At 34.8% G+C, this 20,243-nt stretch overlaps 1 protein-coding gene across 1 annotated transcript in view; it reads right to left on the bottom strand.

The window, feature by feature from the left end:
- Window positions 1–546: 546 nt before the first annotated feature.
- Window positions 547–20,243, bottom strand: part of PDHX (pyruvate dehydrogenase complex, component X) — a 56,341-nt gene continuing 36,644 nt past the window's right edge. The window contains exons 6-11 of the mRNA XM_004682925.2: window positions 19,620–19,797; window positions 14,836–14,983; window positions 11,485–11,543; window positions 7,737–7,895; window positions 3,745–3,809; window positions 547–1,459 (exon numbers count right to left, since the gene is read on the bottom strand). Of these exons, the coding sequence (XP_004682982.1) occupies window positions 1,201–1,459; window positions 3,745–3,809; window positions 7,737–7,895; window positions 11,485–11,543; window positions 14,836–14,983; window positions 19,620–19,797 (868 nt within the window). The 3' untranslated portion in view covers window positions 547–1,200. The remainder of the gene's footprint in view (window positions 1,460–3,744; window positions 3,810–7,736; window positions 7,896–11,484; window positions 11,544–14,835; window positions 14,984–19,619; window positions 19,798–20,243) is intronic.

Consider the following 20,243-nt stretch of genomic DNA (forward strand, 5'->3'; position numbering starts at 1 on the left):
ACTGTAACACAAGCTTTTCTGTGACTGTTTAACTAAATAACAACCAGTTTCAGTACAGTTGTTTTGCCAGCTGTAGCAGTTATTAAAAAAGAGAAATAATTTTTCTAACTATTACAAAATTAGTGAAAGTTTCATTTTATCAATGGAAAAATTTTTTTTCACCTGCCCAATAAACTACTCCTTTACTCTCTCTTCCCAAAACTTTACATTCCAAATCAGTTATTTTTCTAATGTCATCTTATCTTTAAATTCTTTTTCTTCCTGTAGAAGTCTTTTTAACTATTCTAGGGAAATTACTAATCTACTGCATGTTTTTAGTATTCTCTGTGTCCTAACAACAACAGAAATTTTTTTTTATCTTTCCCCGTACTTCACTGCAAAGTAAAAATGGTTAAAAAAATACTGAGACATATACCTCATGTTTTAATCAACACCAACTTCAAATAATTCAATAATAGCTAGTATAATTAATTTTACTATGTAACAGCTAGTATGAAGGTAGGAAGTTTACTTTTAAGTAGTTAGATATTTTAGCTATAATTTATCATTGAAACAAACAAATGTTTTGGTCTCTCAGTTTGGATTTTTTAATTCTTCTTTATAAGTTCACAGTGCCATAGAAGTGAAAAATAAGACTAATAGAAACCACTCTGAAACATATGGCTTTATATACATACAAAATTCGATAATGTTGCCTCAACCTCTAATACAATCTGACCCTTATTTAGTTACTGTTATCCAGAATAAACTGTACATGAGTTGCTCAAACATATCTGGAACAGTGCTTGTAAAAGTGAAGGCCCATGGGAATCCCTTTGAAGACCACATCTAATTCTGACACAATTAAGGTAGAGTTCTAATAAATTTTTGATTTTACAAGTTATCATACATTCTCAAGTATTCTAAAATGCTCAAGTGAGCCAAAGATATAATTTACATCTACTCAACACTCCCTTTAGCACCAGAGGTTAAAGTGGATCTGACTAATCAAATATTCTTTCTTGTATTAGTTACACTTATCACCTACTTTTACAACATTAATTCCAAAGTGAAAATGAAGACAACTTGGGTCAAACTTTTTCACCTTAAATAAATAAACATTTTATCCATGTCACACTTAAATATCCGTCTTCCTATAGTATATATTTCTGGGTAACAGTAATGCAACTAAGTCAAAGACCAACTTTGTAACTTTGAGGACTAGGCAAGTCGCATAGGATTCTCTAGGTTTGCTTTAAAGCTTTCAAGAAACCGGGTAGCTAGTTCATCATCAACCACGCGGCTGTCACTTGACATTGTGACCGTTATGAGTTGGTGCTGCTGCAGCTTGGCATTCCCCTCTTCATCCTGCGTGAGCTTCAGCACAGGTCGGAATCTCCCAACAGCCAAAATGCAAGCCTGAGGGGGGTTGATCACTGCAGTGAATTCATCAATTCCAAACATCCCCAAGTTGGAAATACTAGGGGAAAACAAGGAGCTCTGTGAGTGGCATGTTCTCCGTCAAAAAGCCTTTGCCTTGAAACATGTATCTTCACTGTACTAAATGTGCTACAGAAGCTCACTTCAAGTTCTTCAAAAATCAAGGATAAGCTACCATTTATGTAGTCAACACAGAAAGAAAAGTTGTATCTAATGTAACCATCTATTAGCACTGCACTAGAATTCCCAGTGAGTGCACTATGGCAAGGAGAACAGTCTTAGATATAAGGAACAGAGAAAGAAAACTTATTCACAGATAAACTGATTATAGGCATAAAAATATATAAATTGCTACATTAGAAAAATTTAAAATAATTTTACAGTTGTACCAAAAAAAATTGAATAGCTCTAGTGAAATACATATAAAACCTCTATACAGAAAGTTACAACACATAATTGAAAGAAATTAAAGCACTGAGTAAACAGTGGTTTATACTGTTCATTAACTTGAAGGCTTAATGCTGTAAAAAAACTACTTCTCAAAAGATTACAATCAAACCAGGGAGTTTGGTTGGCTGGTTTGTTTACACGAATAAAATAAGTCTATTTGACTATGAAAATTTATTTATAAATCTAAAGAGCTAGGAAGATAACCTCGAGGGTGAATAAAATGGAAGATATCAAAAATTGAAGCTTTGTAGTATCGAGCAAGGAACAAACAGGACAATCAAATATAAGAGGGAAAAAAGACCAAACATATATATCTTCACCTGTTCAATGCTATGGAGGAGAAATCTTTTCCAAAAATGATGCTGAGTAAATTTCAAACCCATATGGAGAAAAAAGAGAATCCTGGCCTTTATCTTCTAAACATACTAAAAATCAGTAGAGCAGTGATCGACATGTGAAGAATTATGAAAGTTCTAGAAGATACTATAGGAATAGTATCTTCTGGGATAGGCAATAATTCCTAATTATCTACATGTGAAGAATTATGAAAGTTCTAGAAGATACTATAGGAAAATAACTTCTGATTCTGGGATAGGCAATAATTCCTACCAGAAAGCAAAAAGTACCAATGTAAAAGGAAAATACTGATAAATAAGGCTTCATTAAAATTCAGAACTTTTGTTCATTAAAAAGGTTCCAAATGGGAAAAGTTATTTGAAATAAAATGTACATCCACAAACATCTCTGTCTGGAAATGAGCAGTACACATCATTTTAAGGATAGGTACAAGACTTCAGCAGATACTTTATCTGATTAGTTACCAGATACTCAAATAGCTAACAGGAAACAATAACAGTAATTATAACAGCATATTTTTCATTTCTCGGACCACAAAAAGTACCATTACACATTTCCAGAGCTGTTAAAATTTGAAACTTTACTAAGTGTTGGCAAGATCATAAAGCCTTTGAAAATCTCATGTACTGTTGATGGAAGTATAAATGTGCATGCCATTTTGAAAAATTGTCAGTGTCTATGAAAACTTTTAAGGCAACAATTCTATTTTCAGATCTATAAAACAAAAACATGTTCATCACTGGACACTTCTATGAACCTGTAATAGCGCAAACTGTAACCAACACAAATTTCCCAAAATCAGTAAGATGGATTCTGCCACCTTTTTGCTTGTGCACCAGAGCATATTATACACTGTGAAACAAGTAAATAATGCCATAGTTAATCTCACAGTCAATATTAAATTCACTTAACATTAAAGACGCTAGAGAGTACGTATTTATTTAAAGATCTAAGCTAGCAAAACAAATCTATTCTAATTTCCAGAAGAGCGGCAATCTTTCAGAGGGTGAAAGGGTAAAGGAGGCTCCCAGGACACAGGTGATGTTCCATATCTTCCCTTTTGGTTTAGGTTTCTTCACTTTGCAAACACTCAAGCTGCATTCAAAGTGCATTACTGTATGCACATCATACTTCAACAAAAACAGAACTTAAAATAACTGAAGATCTAAATGCTAATATTCTCCCCAAATTACTTGAAAGTAAAAGAAATCACAACTAGAAGAAAGGTGAAGTTTATAAATTATAAATTGAAAAAATTTCAGAACCTGAATGCTATTCCATGAACATATGAATGGGTTAACTAACTAATCTTGCTGGCTTCCTACTAGCTTTAGTATCAAAGTCTGACTAGTCTGAAGCATATTTTCTATTAGATAGTATGTGCTATTTTAATACAGTATGTGCTTTTTTCTTAAATTTGAAAACATGTTTCAGAAAATAAATAACACAGGTTGACAGAGTCCCCATAAGTCTTCTAAATCTCTCTGATGCTACTGAAGATTAAAAGTTTAAATTTACCTAAAAGAACCTCCTTGATATTCTTCAGGTAACAATTTTCCATCTCTTGCTTTCTTTGATAAAACCTGAAAAAAATGCAGAGCATGACAACCAAGAAGCACTATGTCTGTCATATGCTGATTTTGTCACTTGAAACATATTTATTCTTATTAACGAAGTTCCATTGTTTTACATTTTAGTAAAATTGCGACAGTAGAAGATTCCTCCCATTTGGTGTGGCTACCTCACTCCCACCCCTGTCCCCGCCCCCGACCAAAGCCCCTCGGTCCGCCCACAGCTCACTCTGGTCCCTCAGCCTGCCCCATGTTTCAGAGCTCTGATCAGTTTTCAAGGATCAGTTTATAATTTGGTTTTGTTTGATGCTTTGTTTGGTTTCTCTATACTCCACATAAGAAGTGACTCTATCAGGTATTGATCTTTCTCCTTCTGGCATATTTTACTTGTAATTATCACTTGAAATAATCTGAGAAACTAAAGCTGTGACTCAAATTCCAGAAAAACCATTTTCTTTTAAAGAAAAAAAAACTTCATATTTGAATTACTTGTATACTAAAATGTAAAATGTTTCAATGTTCTCTGTTTTTCCTATAATGCGTTTTCTTATAAGACAAAATATTAGAAGTCATTATTCATGTCAGTTTACTACTTTAAACAAATTATTCAGTGGCAACAAACCCATACCCAACATAATAGGTTTCCTCTTTCAGGTTTTGCTTTCTTACTTATAATATATAATTTCAGGTAGCTGTTAAAGAACTGAACATCTGTATTTCACTTTTCAGTATTTTAGGTACCTTTTATGGTATTAGTGTTTATAAATGATTTTTTAGTGTTTGCTTAACACTGTAAAGACTGCATCTACCATGATTTATTTTCAGTCTGTTCCTGTGTTATAATGTGGGTCACTGGTTTCCTTTGAATTATTTCATATAAGTTTGTAGAAGGAAAATTACTAAGTTCTAGAAGAAGACCATTGAGGGGGGAGGGGTAGGGAGGAGGGGAGGCAGGTCTTGACCTTCCTGAAGGACCTGGTCCAATTTACATTATTGTACAGAAAGAATGTTCACATAACTGTTGACAGCATTCATTTCTAAAAATTTACAGAGGGAAACATCTGAAAGTGAAATTAATAAAAGTATTTTAATTTTCCTATATTTGCAATTAAACTTGCTTCTTTAAATTTTTATTTTCTAATGCTTCAAAAACAAGGAAACAGCTTGTCATTACATATGAAAAATTAACAATAAATTATTTAAGAGTAGAAAAAATTAAATCTATAGTCATTTCAGTAAATGAAATAAATCTGGTGCACACTTAACTTTCTGCACATAAACTAATACAGATATAAATCAATCAACGTTGATAACAATTTTAAACCATAAATGATTTAAATTTTGAAAACTACATTCTTCAAAAATTTTTAAATGATCTCAACATGTTATTGCCAAGTGAAGTAACAGATTTATATTATTTGATACAGTTAGTGGCAAAAAATTGAAAACAGAACATGACATATATATTGTACTTGCGATATGAGAAATAGAAAGAACATACCTATTAATGTTTTATATTTTTCCTGCCCTAAGCAATTAAGTGTTTACATGATTTGAACAGGCACATATCACATGAACTCTGAAAGGCATTTTTTTTTTTAAAGGCAGATGATCTCAACATATCCTGATGAATTACTAGGCTAAACCATAAAAACCATACTCATTTTAAAAGTGATATTGCAAATACCCACAATATACTTAAAAACAATCTCTGCATTTCTACCAGCAAACTCTCAGGTTCTGGAAGAAGGATAGATGCTGAGGAAAATGCTGGTTCTGAAAACCCCCAATTCTCACAGAAATTCCCTGATAATGTGAACTTAAAAATGAAATCCTGTGTTACCCAGAGCATCCATCTGAAAGGCTACAATACAGATGACTATCAAATATATCTAAAATACATCATATTCCTTAGCAATTTATTTAAAAAATTTATTGAGTACTAATGAGGTAAATTCTGCCTCTGTGTTTTGAAGCTCAAAATTTATGAAGAATAGCATGAGATCTAAAGTTTGTTACTATAACTCAAACATTAACTTGGCTAAGGCATGCCTTTAGCCCACATACTGACATTTTGCGAATTACTGGGATTAAAGAAGAAAAGACTAAGTGCACAAGTCTGTGTTTTTAACGTGGGGTACACAAAATGATTTCTAGGGAAACACAAACTCTTAAGATTCATTCCAATAGAATGTTTTTAATATAATTTATTCATTAAAAATCACTGAACATCTACTATCTTCCAAGCAGTTTCTAGACCTGGATATATAGCAATTAATAAGAGAGTCGACATCAGTCAATACAAGGCACAAACGATAAATGAATCAGGTAATTTCAAAGGTTGACAGACCATATGAAGACAACAAAGCAGGGCAACACCAGGAAGTTACCTTAGCTCTGGAAGTCACAGAAGACCTAAGAAATTGGCATACAAGAAATGCTTAGGTTTAAGTAAATTGACAATTTCACTGTTTTCGAGCTTGGACAAATTTCTTTAAGGAAACTCAGTTCTCAAAGCGGGGAAGTTAAGATTCCAACAGTATTATTGCATTAATATGACAAAGTGCTTAGCCTAGTGTTCGGTGTATAATTAGAGACAGTGGAATACTGATGGGGAGAAGCAGCAGCAGGCCAGTGAGAAGAACAAAGAGGAGGAGCACAGAAAACCTTACGAATTACTGGGAATTACGAGAAATGTTCAAGGACTACCACAGGCACGAGAACATTGCAAAGGGTTTGGACTGCCTTTCCAATGTTGGCTGGGAGGCTACGAACACCACTTCCCCAACTGAGGTTCTGTCAGAATGTAAAGAGTGGAGATGCTACCAGGAACTATGCACTACAGTTGTGAAACTGGTAAATTGGTAAGAATCAAAGATGCCTTCCTGTGTTTTAAGATGCAACATATTTAAAGAAAATTCTAACTCTACACTTAAATTCAATCTTATTTGAACTCCACAAAAACAGCAATATACATGTATTCTCATTGTTAACTGAAAACTTTTGATGAATAAAAATTCATGTACTGTCCTAAATAAATCAATCTCTATTACTTTGACTTTTGAATTAGCCAAATTAATGTTGTCTTTTATTAAGAAAAAACTGTATTTTTACCTCTAAAACTACCCTCTGAAAATTCTTCAAAGACAAGTAAAGAAAGACTGAAAATTGTCACCTCCATTAAAGTTCCCCTCAATTATATCTAACTCAAGACTCAATAAATGCACTTTCAAAACTATGGTAACGTATATTCATTTCTTTTGGGAAAGAAGGTCTAAACACTTATATATTATTAGCAGCCCCAAGGTAGTAATAGTAGCTTCTACATTTTTATATTCCCCTTATGTTGTGGTCTATCAGACACACGGTGCTTTGCAGGCACAAACAAGCACACCCATGGATGCATGGTAAGTGAAAACATAGAAGAATCATTTATCAAAATGAATCTGGACTTTTCCGTGTCAACAGTTCAAAATCTATGATACTTCTGCTTAAAAAAAAAAAAAAAAGCTGAAGTATTTTTTTAGTGGTCTCAGTTTTAGAGAGGAAATGAATAAACTTCTTTTAAGAATAACGTGCTGTTAACAATGAAATCTGTCCATTACTACATTCACAGAACTATCATTTCAGCTTTAATTTTGAAATTTATTTAAAATATTATTGTTTGAAATCTCAACTTGGGAAAAGAAAGCACTCATTTATAGCATGTATACAGGTGGCCCCACCTGTATGTGACTTCTAAATTTGTGTGTGCTCAATTTTCTTGTAATAGGTTATATTGGACAAAAACTTAAAAGGCCTAAGCACCTAACTGACAATCACTTCTTAGAACTTCTGTATCTATAACTATACTGCTTATTAGTGTGCCCAGATCATGTTGACATTTTATCAGATCGTAAACTGTTTCATTTTGAAAACACAGTATTTCCTAAGACATACCTTTACAGAGTCAGCAATTTCCTGGATGCCCTTAGCAGCAGCATTTTTTATGATTGGAGTGATTAAACCTTTATCTGTGGCCACCGCCACAGAAATGTCAATAAAAGGCAGTTGCTTTGGGCCCTCTCCATCCCAACTTACATTCACAACCGGCATTTGCTGGAAAACAGAAATAGAAAAAAACATGTTAGTAATGTAGCAGTTTCAAACCAAGAAAAATAGTTAACATTATTAGCATTTTAAAACATTATTAGCATAATTTATAGGAAATAAATCAAAATTCAGTTTAACAACAATGAAGCAATGTTTTTAAAAGGAAGTTTGAAGAAATTCTATTGTGTACATGTTTTAATCTCTTCCTATCAGAGTTAAAAAGAAAGGGCTACCTTTGCTGAATTTGATTACTACAAAGTATGTAATGTTTGCTCTACTTCTTGCCTCATGTAATGCCCAACAGGACTGTGACCAGACGGGAGGAAGCAAGCCGTGGCATTCAGCCACATCACGCATCAGGCACGAAGGAGTCTGATTTTCTAGTGTCACACTGGGAGATATCAGGAGGCCCTAAAGAAAGGACTACCCTATTTCAGAGATATGTCTCAGGCTTCATATAGATGCTCTATGAGTATGAAAATATCACCTGAAATGACTAAATGCCTGGAAACACTGAGTATTCATAATGTTGCCAAATATCATAGATGATGCTAAAAACAGAAATAACATTATTTTCTCTTTCCAAAAATTCTTTGTTTTGTACACAGTAAGTCTCAGCCTCTCAGCATGTCATTTAAGCAAGGAAAGCCACAATTTGATTCCACCCAACCGATCTCATTTTATTCCTCACCACTCCCCTAACATTGTCTACTTCACTCACGTTTCTCAATGTCAAGCTATGCTCATTTCTAGTATATTTCAATTGCTCTTTTCACTTCTGCTTCTTTTGAGGTTTTGCCCCTTCATTCAATAATGCCATAATATAATGAAGTCCTTACCCATCAGACGATTTCAATTCTTCACAGAAAACACCAAAGTAACAAAACAAAATAAACCAAAACAAAAAAAAAACAGGCTCTCCCTGGTGGCACAAAAAAACAGGCTCTCCCAGGTGTCACAGTGGGAGAGCACTAAGAACCTAAAGCCACTTCTGCATGAGTTCAATCCCCATCCCGGAGGTGACCCACATGGTGCAGCAGACCTCTCCTGACCCACCCGCTGCTCCTCTCAGCAGTGAACTTAGTCGATCTCCCTGTTCTGCTCCCCACTCTGTCTCTGGTGAATCTTCTCACCACCCCTGCACCTCTGGCCTGTACCCCAGTTCTGAAAAAAAAAAAAAATCTTAAAAAAAAAAAGTTAATGCTTAAAAAAAAAAACTCACAAATTTTATTTGTCTAGCAAATAAAATGTTATTTAACAAAAATCTGTGGAACATGGATTATTTTCAAAAGAAAATTCATAATCATAAGTCCTCTCATTGATAAAAAAATAACTAAAATGATTTCACAAATTTTCTAATGAAGTATTTATGAAACACATCAAAAGGAGTGAGAACACAACTATGGGGCAGGAGTTTAGAAAAATACCAGGTCTAGAAGACATTAAAATAATTATAAGAAACAAATTTAAATGACTCCACACTAATATGTTTGGGAATCTACATGCAATGAATAATATTCTACAAATATATAAATTACCAAAATGGATTTAATAAAAAAGCTGAAAATTAAACAGGTTAAAAAATTGTTAGGAAAAAAATGGAAGAGCTGCCAAGACCCTCTTCCTCACCCAGAACTGGGGTCAGATATTTGCATTGGTGAACTCATTAAAATGGGAAGAAGAAAAATCATTACAGTACTGAAGCAAGTGCGGAGAAAGGAGAAGGAGTAAGTATCCAAATCCATTATAGGAAGTCGATATAAAAAAGAAAAGTCTGAGAAAGCTGGTACAGAATTTAAATTACTACTTATGGTTCTAGACACAAAATTATAAAATACTAACAAATAGCTAATGACTGCTGCAGAGTCACTTAAAGAGGGCAAGAATGATTCATAGTTAGAAATTCGTTAATATAATTAAAAATATTTGGTCAAAAGAGAACAGTCATACAAGTATTTACATACTGATTGGCTCTAAAGGTATACCTTTAGTATCCTCCAATATTTTATTGTTGAAAACATAAAAACAAATTTAAAGTATATAAATCTACACTTAAAGATAGTATGTAATAAGCAGTGTCCCAGAGGATTAGCCTAGTTATAAAAAGAAGAGATGAAAGCAACTGGAGACAAGAGGGGTTTCAGATCTTTATCTCTAGCCAGACAACTCCACTGACTGCAGGTCTGTGATGTCTCACTGCCATCTGCACAGGGGCATTATTAGGCTTCTCAGGCTTTATTATTTCCCAAGCCAAATTCTCAATTCTGTGATTCGCATCTGTCCCTCTCTCATTTTCCCAGTCTGAGCACACAGAACCTTCATTTCTGTTACTGTGTGGGCTAAAATCATCTACCTTCTTTCTCTAAACACCCTCCATGCACCACATCAACAAATCTCATTGACTCTCTGTGAAATCTAACCAAAACCTTCACCTCATCCCAGACGCTCTGTTACGCCTTAGTCTAAGCCATTGTTCTAGCCCACAGCGGTCTAGGAGAGCTCACAACTCCCACCCTTGTCTCTCTGCAGGCTGCCACTCTGCCAACCAGAGCTGCCTCTCCTTTTTCTTTGTAAAGCTTAAGCAGGAGCAAGTTATTCTGCTCAAAACCCTCTAAAATCTTCCTTCTCATTCACAAATACCATCCTTACTATGACCAACAAGGTTCACAGACTTCAAGTCTTCCTTAAATCCTCTCCTCTTTCAAAATTTTTAATCTCATCTCTTCTCCTCCCCACTGCAGGCACACTTAATTCTCAGGCTGTCTCTGAAACATAATCTGTTCTTCAGCGCCTTTGGGTGGAGCACTTGTCTACTGGACATGGTTCACTCCCTTTTTTGCATGCCTTGTTTCAATTAACACCTTATCAAGAGCCTTCCTTCCCTAACTTTGGAAGGAAACACCCCTAACTATTCTGTTCCCTTACCCTTTTCCTTCTCCTAAGCACTTTCACGGCTTGTCATATATAGCTGTCTCTCATATAAGGCCCATGAGAACAGAATATATGTAGGCTATTTTTTTGCTGGTATCTCAGAATGCCTACAATGTATTTAACACAAGTTAAGGGATTAGTTAGTATTTGCTGAGTAAGTCAGCATTATTTTGCTGTAATCAGTTTTAAGTCCTTCTGGTTCTTGGTTATTTCATCTATAAAACTGAGGGAGTGTGATTAAGTGACAGAACAATTCTAGCAACAAAATTATAAAGAATTTGTGACTTAAAATCAAAGGTTCTAATTATCATTATAAAGTTCCCCAGATAGGGCCTCCCTGGTGGCAGAGTTAAAGACAGTGTTATCAAGCTATCATCTACCACTGTAGCACAAGTTTGTAGGTCAGAGAGCATCTGACCTACATGACACAGCAGACCTCTCCAATCTCGCCCACTGCTCCCCTCAGTGGTGTGTTTCAGTAGTTTCATCTGTTTTGCTCTCCACTCTGTCTTTGGTGGATTCTTGTACCTCCCTGTCCTCCCATCCTCTGGCCTATACCCCAGTTCTTATAAGCATAAATAAATAAATCTTAAAAAAAAAAAAAAAACCAACCCAGATGTAAGACTGTTTCAGAAGCCAAAATTATTTGCGGTTTGTTACTTACTTGAAGGGTAACAGCCACAGCCTTGATGATAAAATCATTTACTGATACTTTAATGTCATCTGAAAGAAAATAAGTATATTCAAATTAGTCTTCATAATAAAAATTTAACATTGATCATTATGTCAAATTTGCAAATTAAAAACTGCACTGACAGTGAAAAATATTACAAGCTTTTGATATCTAATGTTATGGTTAGAAACAACCTGTAGAAACTTGGAAAGATATAAACAAGATCCAGAGTTAGTAAAGGAAGGAAATAAAAAGGATTAGGAACATATGAAACAGAAACAAAAAAACACAAAAGATCACTGAAAGTAAGAGATGTTTAAGAAGACAAACAGCCAATAAACCTCTAGCAAGGCTAGAGAAGGAAAGAAGAGAGGAAACATTAATAAACAGTTACAAATGAAAAAGAAGAAATTACCACAGACAATATGAAATACAAAGGATCAAAAGAGATTACTATGAACAACTATATGCAAGTAAATGTAGTAACCTTGAGAAAATGAACACATTCTAGGGCAATTTGGTTTATCAACACTAAACCAACAATAAACAAAAGGGTTGAATAAAATGAACTCTCCCCAAAAACAAAAGCCCAAGATCAGAGAGCATTAAAAATAAATTTTACCAAATCTTTGAAGACTGAATTTATGCCCATCTCACTGAAATTATTTGTAAAAATCCCTTAAGAAGGAATGTTCTCTAATACATTTTATCCTATCAACATTACCCTAATACCAAAACCAGATAAAGAAGCACAAGAAAACATCAGAGCAATATCCCTGATGAGTACTGATGTGAAAATCTTTAACAAAATGCTATCAAATTAAGTTTAACAATATATATAAGTGGGAAGTATCCCAGGGAAGGATGGCTAAATATACATAAATCAATGTAATACACTGACACAGATAATGTAATAATATCAATAAATGTACAGAAAACATTTGACAAAACCAGAGCTCATGCATAAGAAGTCAACAATATGAGACTAGAAAAAACCTAAGTGAATACTAAAGGCCAGATTACATAGACATTACTTGTGAAAAACCAAAAGTGTTCCCTTTGAGATCAAGAAGACAAGGATGGCCACTATCACCTCTCTTACTTAATTTAATATTAGAGGTTTTAGGCAGATCAGATAGCAACTATAAAAGGAATCTGGATTGGAAAATACCTGATTCTATCATTATTTACAGATTATATGACACGAGGAGACCCTGACCACTCCACAAAAAAAATTATTAGAAACAAAAAATAAATATAGTGAAGTATCAGGTTAAAAAAATCAACATTTGCATTTTTACATATAAATATCGGAGAAGAAACAGAATTAAAATGAATTAAAATGATTTAATTCATAACTGCCTCAGAAAGAATCTAACCCTTGTAAGTTAACCTAAGTAAGCCCTATACAATGAAAATGACAAAACTCTAATAAAGATTATAAAGCAAGATATAAAACGATAGAAAGGCATTCCATGTTCATAGACAGGGGTAATTATCAACCTAGTCAAAATGATTATTCTACCAAAAGCTATATATAAATGTAACTAGTCTTGGTTACACAAAATACTAACTATATTACTTGAAGAAATAGAACATGCAATATTAACTTTATCAATGAAAACCGAGCCAGGTCCATATACTGGAAAAGGAGCTCCTTTAACAAAAGGTGCTGGCAAACCTGGATAGGCAATGTAAAAGAAAGAAGACAGATCACTCCAGCTTCGGGAAAAAAGAAATGAATTAAAAATGGATTAAAGAGTTTGCTAGAAGACCAGCAACCAAAACATGACATCATTAAGATGGCAATGAGAGGAGGTGCTTTGCTTCACTCAGAAGAGGAACATGAGGGAGAGAGTAGAGGTTAAAATATTGCCGAAGATGGTGGTAAAAGAAAAAAAATATTTATTTTCTTGGGTAGTTTGTACACATATGGAAGAGGAAGTACGTGTGCATGAAAGAAAGAGAAACAAAACAAAAAGAACACACTGTCTTATAAGTGAAGTTAGCAAAATAGTTCCCAGGGTATGGGAATAAAAGGGGTAACTTTGCTTCTCTGGAAGTTTGTCTTCATTTTATAAAACAAACAAACAAACAAACAAAAACATAACACAGACCAGTATTTCTCATGTACACATCAAACAGGGCCCTCCCTGGTGGCACAACCGGTTAGGATGCAGCACTGCAAGCTGGCAGTAGCCACTTTGGTGTCAGTTGGATCCCCAGCCCCAGAGGTGACCCAGGTGGCCCGGCAGACCCCCCCTGGCCAGCCCGCTGCTCCCCTCAGCAGTGTACTTCGCCCATCTGCCTGCTCTGCTCCCCACTCTGTCCCTGGTGAATATTCTCACCAGCCCTGCACCTCTGGCTTGTGCCCCAGTTCTGTATGAATAAATAAACCTTTTAAATAAACAATAAAAGATAAAATCAAACAAAATGAGAAAATAATCAAATGACTTTAATGACTCTAATGAGGTATTATTCATGTAAACAAAGTTGATTCAACAATTGGAAATGAATCAGTTCACCACATATATTCACAGGCAGGAAAAAAAGAATCTCATCAAACGCACTAAAAAACTCTAGAACAGGGCTTCCCTGGTGGCACAGGGGTGAAAGTCAGATAAATAAATAAAAAATAAATATTAAAAAAACAAAACAAAACAACACTCTGACCAATCAGCAATGGAATTTCCTCAATCTACAAAAACCTCATGATAACATCAGAGACTGAATGCTTTCTCCACAGATCAACGAAAAGACCAAAATGTCTGCTTTTAACAGTTACATTCATCACAGCACCAGAGTCCTACACAATTAAGTAAGAAAATGAAATAAAAATCACAGGGATTGCAAAGAAGTAAATCCATCTCTCAGCAACCTTAGTTTATTATTATTATTATAGTTTATTTTTATATCACTTTGTGCCTTTTTCCACCTCAGTTGTAATCCCCATGGACGTTCCATCACCAATTCACCTGTGTGCCATCACCATAGTTTCAGCAACCTTGGTTTTAACTGATTTGAAAGCATGACAAATTTGATAATATAAAAAGTGTATTTTAAAGAACAAAAATTTGAAATTTTATATAAAGAATATCAAAGATATATTTACAGTCTAAAATAACCTTATATTAATTTTAGATGTAATGCTTTCTAAAAGATTACAAACTCCTTTGTTCAGGTATGATACCATACATGGTGATTTATTCCTATGGAACCAATATATTTCACACAGAAAAAAGAGAAGCAATTATTTTTCTCTAGCATTTCAATATGTCCAGATAATTAAACTGAAATAAAACATAGCAAGTGTACTGTAGGAGTAAATTAAACTTTACTAACCTTTGACCAGACTTTGTCTAACTTTTAGAACAGCTCCAACATCACAGTCAGTAGTAGCATATGCATGAGGCACGGTGCTCTTAGATTCAGTTAACCTCTTGGCAATAACTCTGCGAATATTGCTAGCAGGGATTTCAGTGAATGTGCCCTGCAAAGAAATAGCAATCTGTCCTTTAAATGATAAGTAGAATAACAAACAAGCAAACTTCATAATTGAAATCTAGCCATACTGACTTATATCAGTTAAAGACTTGTGTAGGAAAAGTACTATTACATAAATTCTTAGCGTAAGGAAGAATAAAAGAATGTGACTTCATTGTATATGACTGTGAAAATAAAACATATAGTGCATAAAAAATGTATTATATTTGAAAACATATAGTATGGGATTGTAGGAAAATTCATATTTTAATTGTACAGGGGACATCTTATATCATACTCCATTCATGGTAATAAGAGAATATATACCTAAATCATGAATAACTGCCCCATGGGGTAGGGGATCTGAGAGTATATATACACACTCTGTAAGCAACTTCTGTTACAAACATCATTTTTAGTAAAACTCAATGAACAGTGAATAAATCAACAAACCAACTAAAAGCAATTCTTACAAAAATAGCAAAGAGTTGAAAAAGATTATCTAATATACTGAATAATATGCCTAAATATTTGTTTTGTTTTGTAATTATAAAAAAAAGGTCTCAGGAGTACCTTATTTCCTAAAAGTTCCTAAACTAAAGTATGAATGAGATAGTAAAATCTCCCTGAAAGCTTACTGTAGCTTTCCCATTGTATTCCTTCAACCTCTAACATGCATGATAACCCTGGATGTTAGATGCATCTAATTCCTTTCTTGATCTTCACTTCATTCTAGGATAACATACTTCAGGAAAAGACACAGAGGCAGAAAAACAGCAGTTGGGCTTCTTTTTTATTTTAACAGGTGCTTAAAGAATTAAGCATTTTATGTTAGCAAAATACTTGAGCAATTAGAATAAATGCTCTCTATATACCATAAGAATTTGAAAGGCCTATTTACTCCAATTTGTTACATTTTTTGTTGTCTTTTAATTTTAAAAATTTATTTTAAAAGAAATACTTTAGGGCCCTCCCTGGTGGCACAGTGGGTTAAAGCACGCAACTAAGAAGCTAAAGCCACTTATGCATGAGTTCGATTCCCGCCTGCCCCAGAGGTGACCACATGGTGTGGCAGACCTCTCCTGACCCGCCCGCTGCTCCCCTCAGCAGTGTACTTTTGTCCATCTGTCTGCTCTGCTCCCCACTCTGTCTCTGGTAAAGCCTCTCACCGCCCCTGCACCTCTGGCCTGTACCCTAGTTACAAATAAATAAATCTTTAAAAAAAGAAAAACTTTAATACACATAAGTAGTTTGTATATATAGCATGAATCATTAATGTACATTGGAAAAAAATCTATTTTCCATGGAACTTGTACTGTTTTCAATGCCTTTGGAAAGCAATATATTTCTCCATTAGGAAGAGCACTAGGTTTGTTCAACAAAAAAATTTCAGTGTCTATTCAATTTTAAGTAAATTGAATATCCTGCCTTTCCTTGCATGGAAAGTAAATGACATACTGGTACTAAAAAGGGTGTCACAGAGGTCAAACGTATAATTTGAAAGCAAAGAGGGCTGTTTTTGTTGATTAGCTATACAGCCACAGTTCTCCATAGTGAGACTTATCTCATTCAAAAAAGTCAAAACATATCCACAAAAAGGTGCTATTGTCAGCTGCTAATTACTAGTGCTGCACCCAAGAGGGGTAAACCTGAGAAAGCTCTTGATTATAGAGCATATATACACATATATATGGTATGGAAATTATAGAAGTTGCTGCCGATTTAAAATTGAGTTATATCTCTAATGTTTTACTTGGAAGTTAGCACTGTCTATACAAGTTTGCCTTGTCCTAGGAAATTTGCAAAACAAAGCATTTGAAGTACTGTCTCTATCATTTTTAGCTACTACTAACATGGATTGGTAAAAGGACTAGAGTGGCAAAACATAAAATAATGGTTCTTACTTTCTCTCTTACTTAAATCTTAAATATTGAAAAATCAACATTACCGCTACATTGGGCTGTCCAGGAGTTGATACCGGTGGGACGAGTGGCCGGGGGTAACCGGATGGCACGTCGGTGGCCTGTGGGGGCAAAGGCTGTGCAGTAGTGGGAGGAACAATGGGGGCAGGTCTGGCTTCAGTGATCTTGCCTGTCTGCTGCAACTGCACCAGTTTGAGAGCATCTCTGAAGATATGAGGAAATTATATAATCATGGTTAGCAACAGAGAACTTAGAACTTTTAGAAAATGGAGAAGACATGGAAGATATAGAAATAGTCAGATGTCAGGTACAATTAACTGACTGAACTGGACAAATCTTGTATTTAATCTGAGCTGCTGATTCACACTATGTGCTCAATGGCTACAAAATTTGTACATTTTCAAAAACCAAGCAACATTAGAATTTTACAAAGTATTAGATATAGATAGCTATTTTCAAAAGGAAATTAGTATTTTTTTTCCCCGAAGGCGTGGAGAATGGGGAAGGGGAGGTATGATTTGGTGGAGGAGCAATTCATAAATTAAAGCATTTCCTCATTTTTTATACTTATGAAGTATTTTTTACATGGCATTCAGAATGTGTCAACTTTACCTGTGACAATCAATAGGGCATTTAAGAATCTTTGTTTACTCTCATGCAAATTAGCTTACTTATGGCCAGGAAATTGAACTATTTAAATTTCTGCCCAAATACTATCGGGACAATCTAATGGAAGGAACCTAATTCATAGCATCATTTAGAATGAAAAGTAATGAGTAACACATTTGTCTCTGTATTACCCTAAAAAATAAAGGTATCTGTTTTATTAAGAGGATATAAATTCAACTACGGAATATGTCAAGCTCTCAATCTGTGCTAACAGATAATGGCTATTAAGTAGAGTATTTTCTTAAAAGTTTTTTTGAAAATCTGATGTCTAACAAAGAAAACATTTTTTCAAGAAAAAATGTTTAACTTGCTTTAAAATTAAAGAACTGACATTTAGGATAAGAGGTGAGACTGACAAAGAATCTTAAATGTTCTAAGTTCTCAATCCCTAAGTAATGAAAGATATAAAAGTGAGAAAATGAGACTTATGTATGGATGATGCTCAGGTTATTGTGTAATCTAACAGCAGTCATGTTGAAGTTTTATAACTTCCAAGTGACAGATGAATAAGTAGACACAGAGAAGGTAAGGTTCTATGTGCAATTCAATTGTTCCTCAAGCACCTGACCTATTCTGAGTGTTGCAGATATAACATCAAACAAAACACTTCCCATCAAGGAACTTATTCCGTCAGGAAGTCACACATCAAGCAAGTAAACAAATGAAAAGTGACACGCCATGAAGAAAATACAAAGCAGGGAAATTAGATATTGATGGGTAAGAGGAGGGTTCTTAAAATAGGCTGAGCCACAATAAGGAGACAGACAGAAAGGCTGAGTGAGCAAAAATAAGATTGTCCTAGGGAACAATCTTATGTACTCCTAAGATTTTTGACAATAAGCTCACTTCTGTTTGGAAATTAATTTTAAATTTACTTATGATCTTCAAAACCAAAAGCACCATTTTCTAGTTAATTATGATTAATATTTACACATGAAACAACGTGTCTGACAATGCAGTCCCTGAGCACATATATCATGAACCTAACCCAGACAGACAAACATGTCAGCACTGATATAAAGTAAGTCTTCTGTTAACTCAGAAAAATATCTTCAATGAAAAATATTTGTGGCCCTCCCTGGTGGTGCAGCGGGTTAAAGCACAGCACTGAGAAGCTAAAGCCACTTCCGCATGAGTTCGATTGCTGCCTGCCCCAGAGGTGACCACATGGCGCGGCAGACCTCTCCTGACCCGCCCGCTGCTCCCCTCAGCAGTGTACTTTTGTCCATCTGTCTGCTCTGCTCCCCACTCTGTCTCTGGTAAAGCCTCTCACCGCCCCTGCACCTCTGGCCTGTACCCTAGTTACAAATAAATAAATCTTTAAAAAAAGAAAAACTTTAATACACATAAGTAGTTTGTATATATAGCATGAATCATTAATGTACATTGGAAAAAAATCTATTTTCCATGGAACTTGTACTGTTTTCAATGCCTTTGGAAAGCAATATATTTCTCCATTAGGAAGAGCACTAGGTTTGTTCAACAAAAAAATTTCAGTGTCTATTCAATTTTAAGTAAATTGAATATCCTGCCTTTCCTTGCATGGAAAGTAAATGACATACTGGTACTAAAAAGGGTGTCACAGAGGTCAAACGTATAATTTGAAAGCAAAGAGGGCTGTTTTTGTTGATTAGCTATACAGCCACAGTTCTCCATAGTGAGACTTATCTCATTCAAAAAAGTCAAAACATATCCACAAAAAGGTGCTATTGTCAGCTGCTAATTACTAGTGCTGCACCCAAGAGGGGTAAACCTGAGAAAGCTCTTGATTATAGAGCATATATACACATATATATGGTATGGAAATTATAGAAGTTGCTGCCGATTTAAAATTGAGTTATATCTCTAATGTTTTACTTGGAAGTTAGCACTGTCTATACAAGTTTGCCTTGTCCTAGGAAATTTGCAAAACAAAGCATTTGAAGTACTGTCTCTATCATTTTTAGCTACTACTAACATGGATTGGTAAAAGGACTAGAGTGGCAAAACATAAAATAATGGTTCTTACTTTCTCTCTTACTTAAATCTTAAATATTGAAAAATCAACATTACCGCTACATTGGGCTGTCCAGGAGTTGATACCGGTGGGACGAGTGGCCGGGGGTAACCGGATGGCACGTCGGTGGCCTGTGGGGGCAAAGGCTGTGCAGTAGTGGGAGGAACAATGGGGGCAGGTCTGGCTTCAGTGATCTTGCCTGTCTGCTGCAACTGCACCAGTTTGAGAGCATCTCTGAAGATATGAGGAAATTATATAATCATGGTTAGCAACAGAGAACTTAGAACTTTTAGAAAATGGAGAAGACATGGAAGATATAGAAATAGTCAGATGTCAGGTACAATTAACTGACTGAACTGGACAAATCTTGTATTTAATCTGAGCTGCTGATTCACACTATGTGCTCAATGGCTACAAAATTTGTACATTTTCAAAAACCAAGCAACATTAGAATTTTACAAAGTATTAGATATAGATAGCTATTTTCAAAAGGAAATTAGTATTTTTTTTCCCCGAAGGCGTGGAGAATGGGGAAGGGGAGGTATGATTTGGTGGAGGAGCAATTCATAAATTAAAGCATTTCCTCATTTTTTATACTTATGAAGTATTTTTTACATGGCATTCAGAATGTGTCAACTTTACCTGTGACAATCAATAGGGCATTTAAGAATCTTTGTTTA

Source organism: Condylura cristata, unplaced genomic scaffold, assembly GCF_000260355.1.
Source record: "Condylura cristata isolate star-nosed mole 26May11 unplaced genomic scaffold, ConCri1.0 scaffold00015, whole genome shotgun sequence".
NCBI classification, from domain to species: Eukaryota; Metazoa; Chordata; class Mammalia; order Eulipotyphla; family Talpidae; genus Condylura; species Condylura cristata.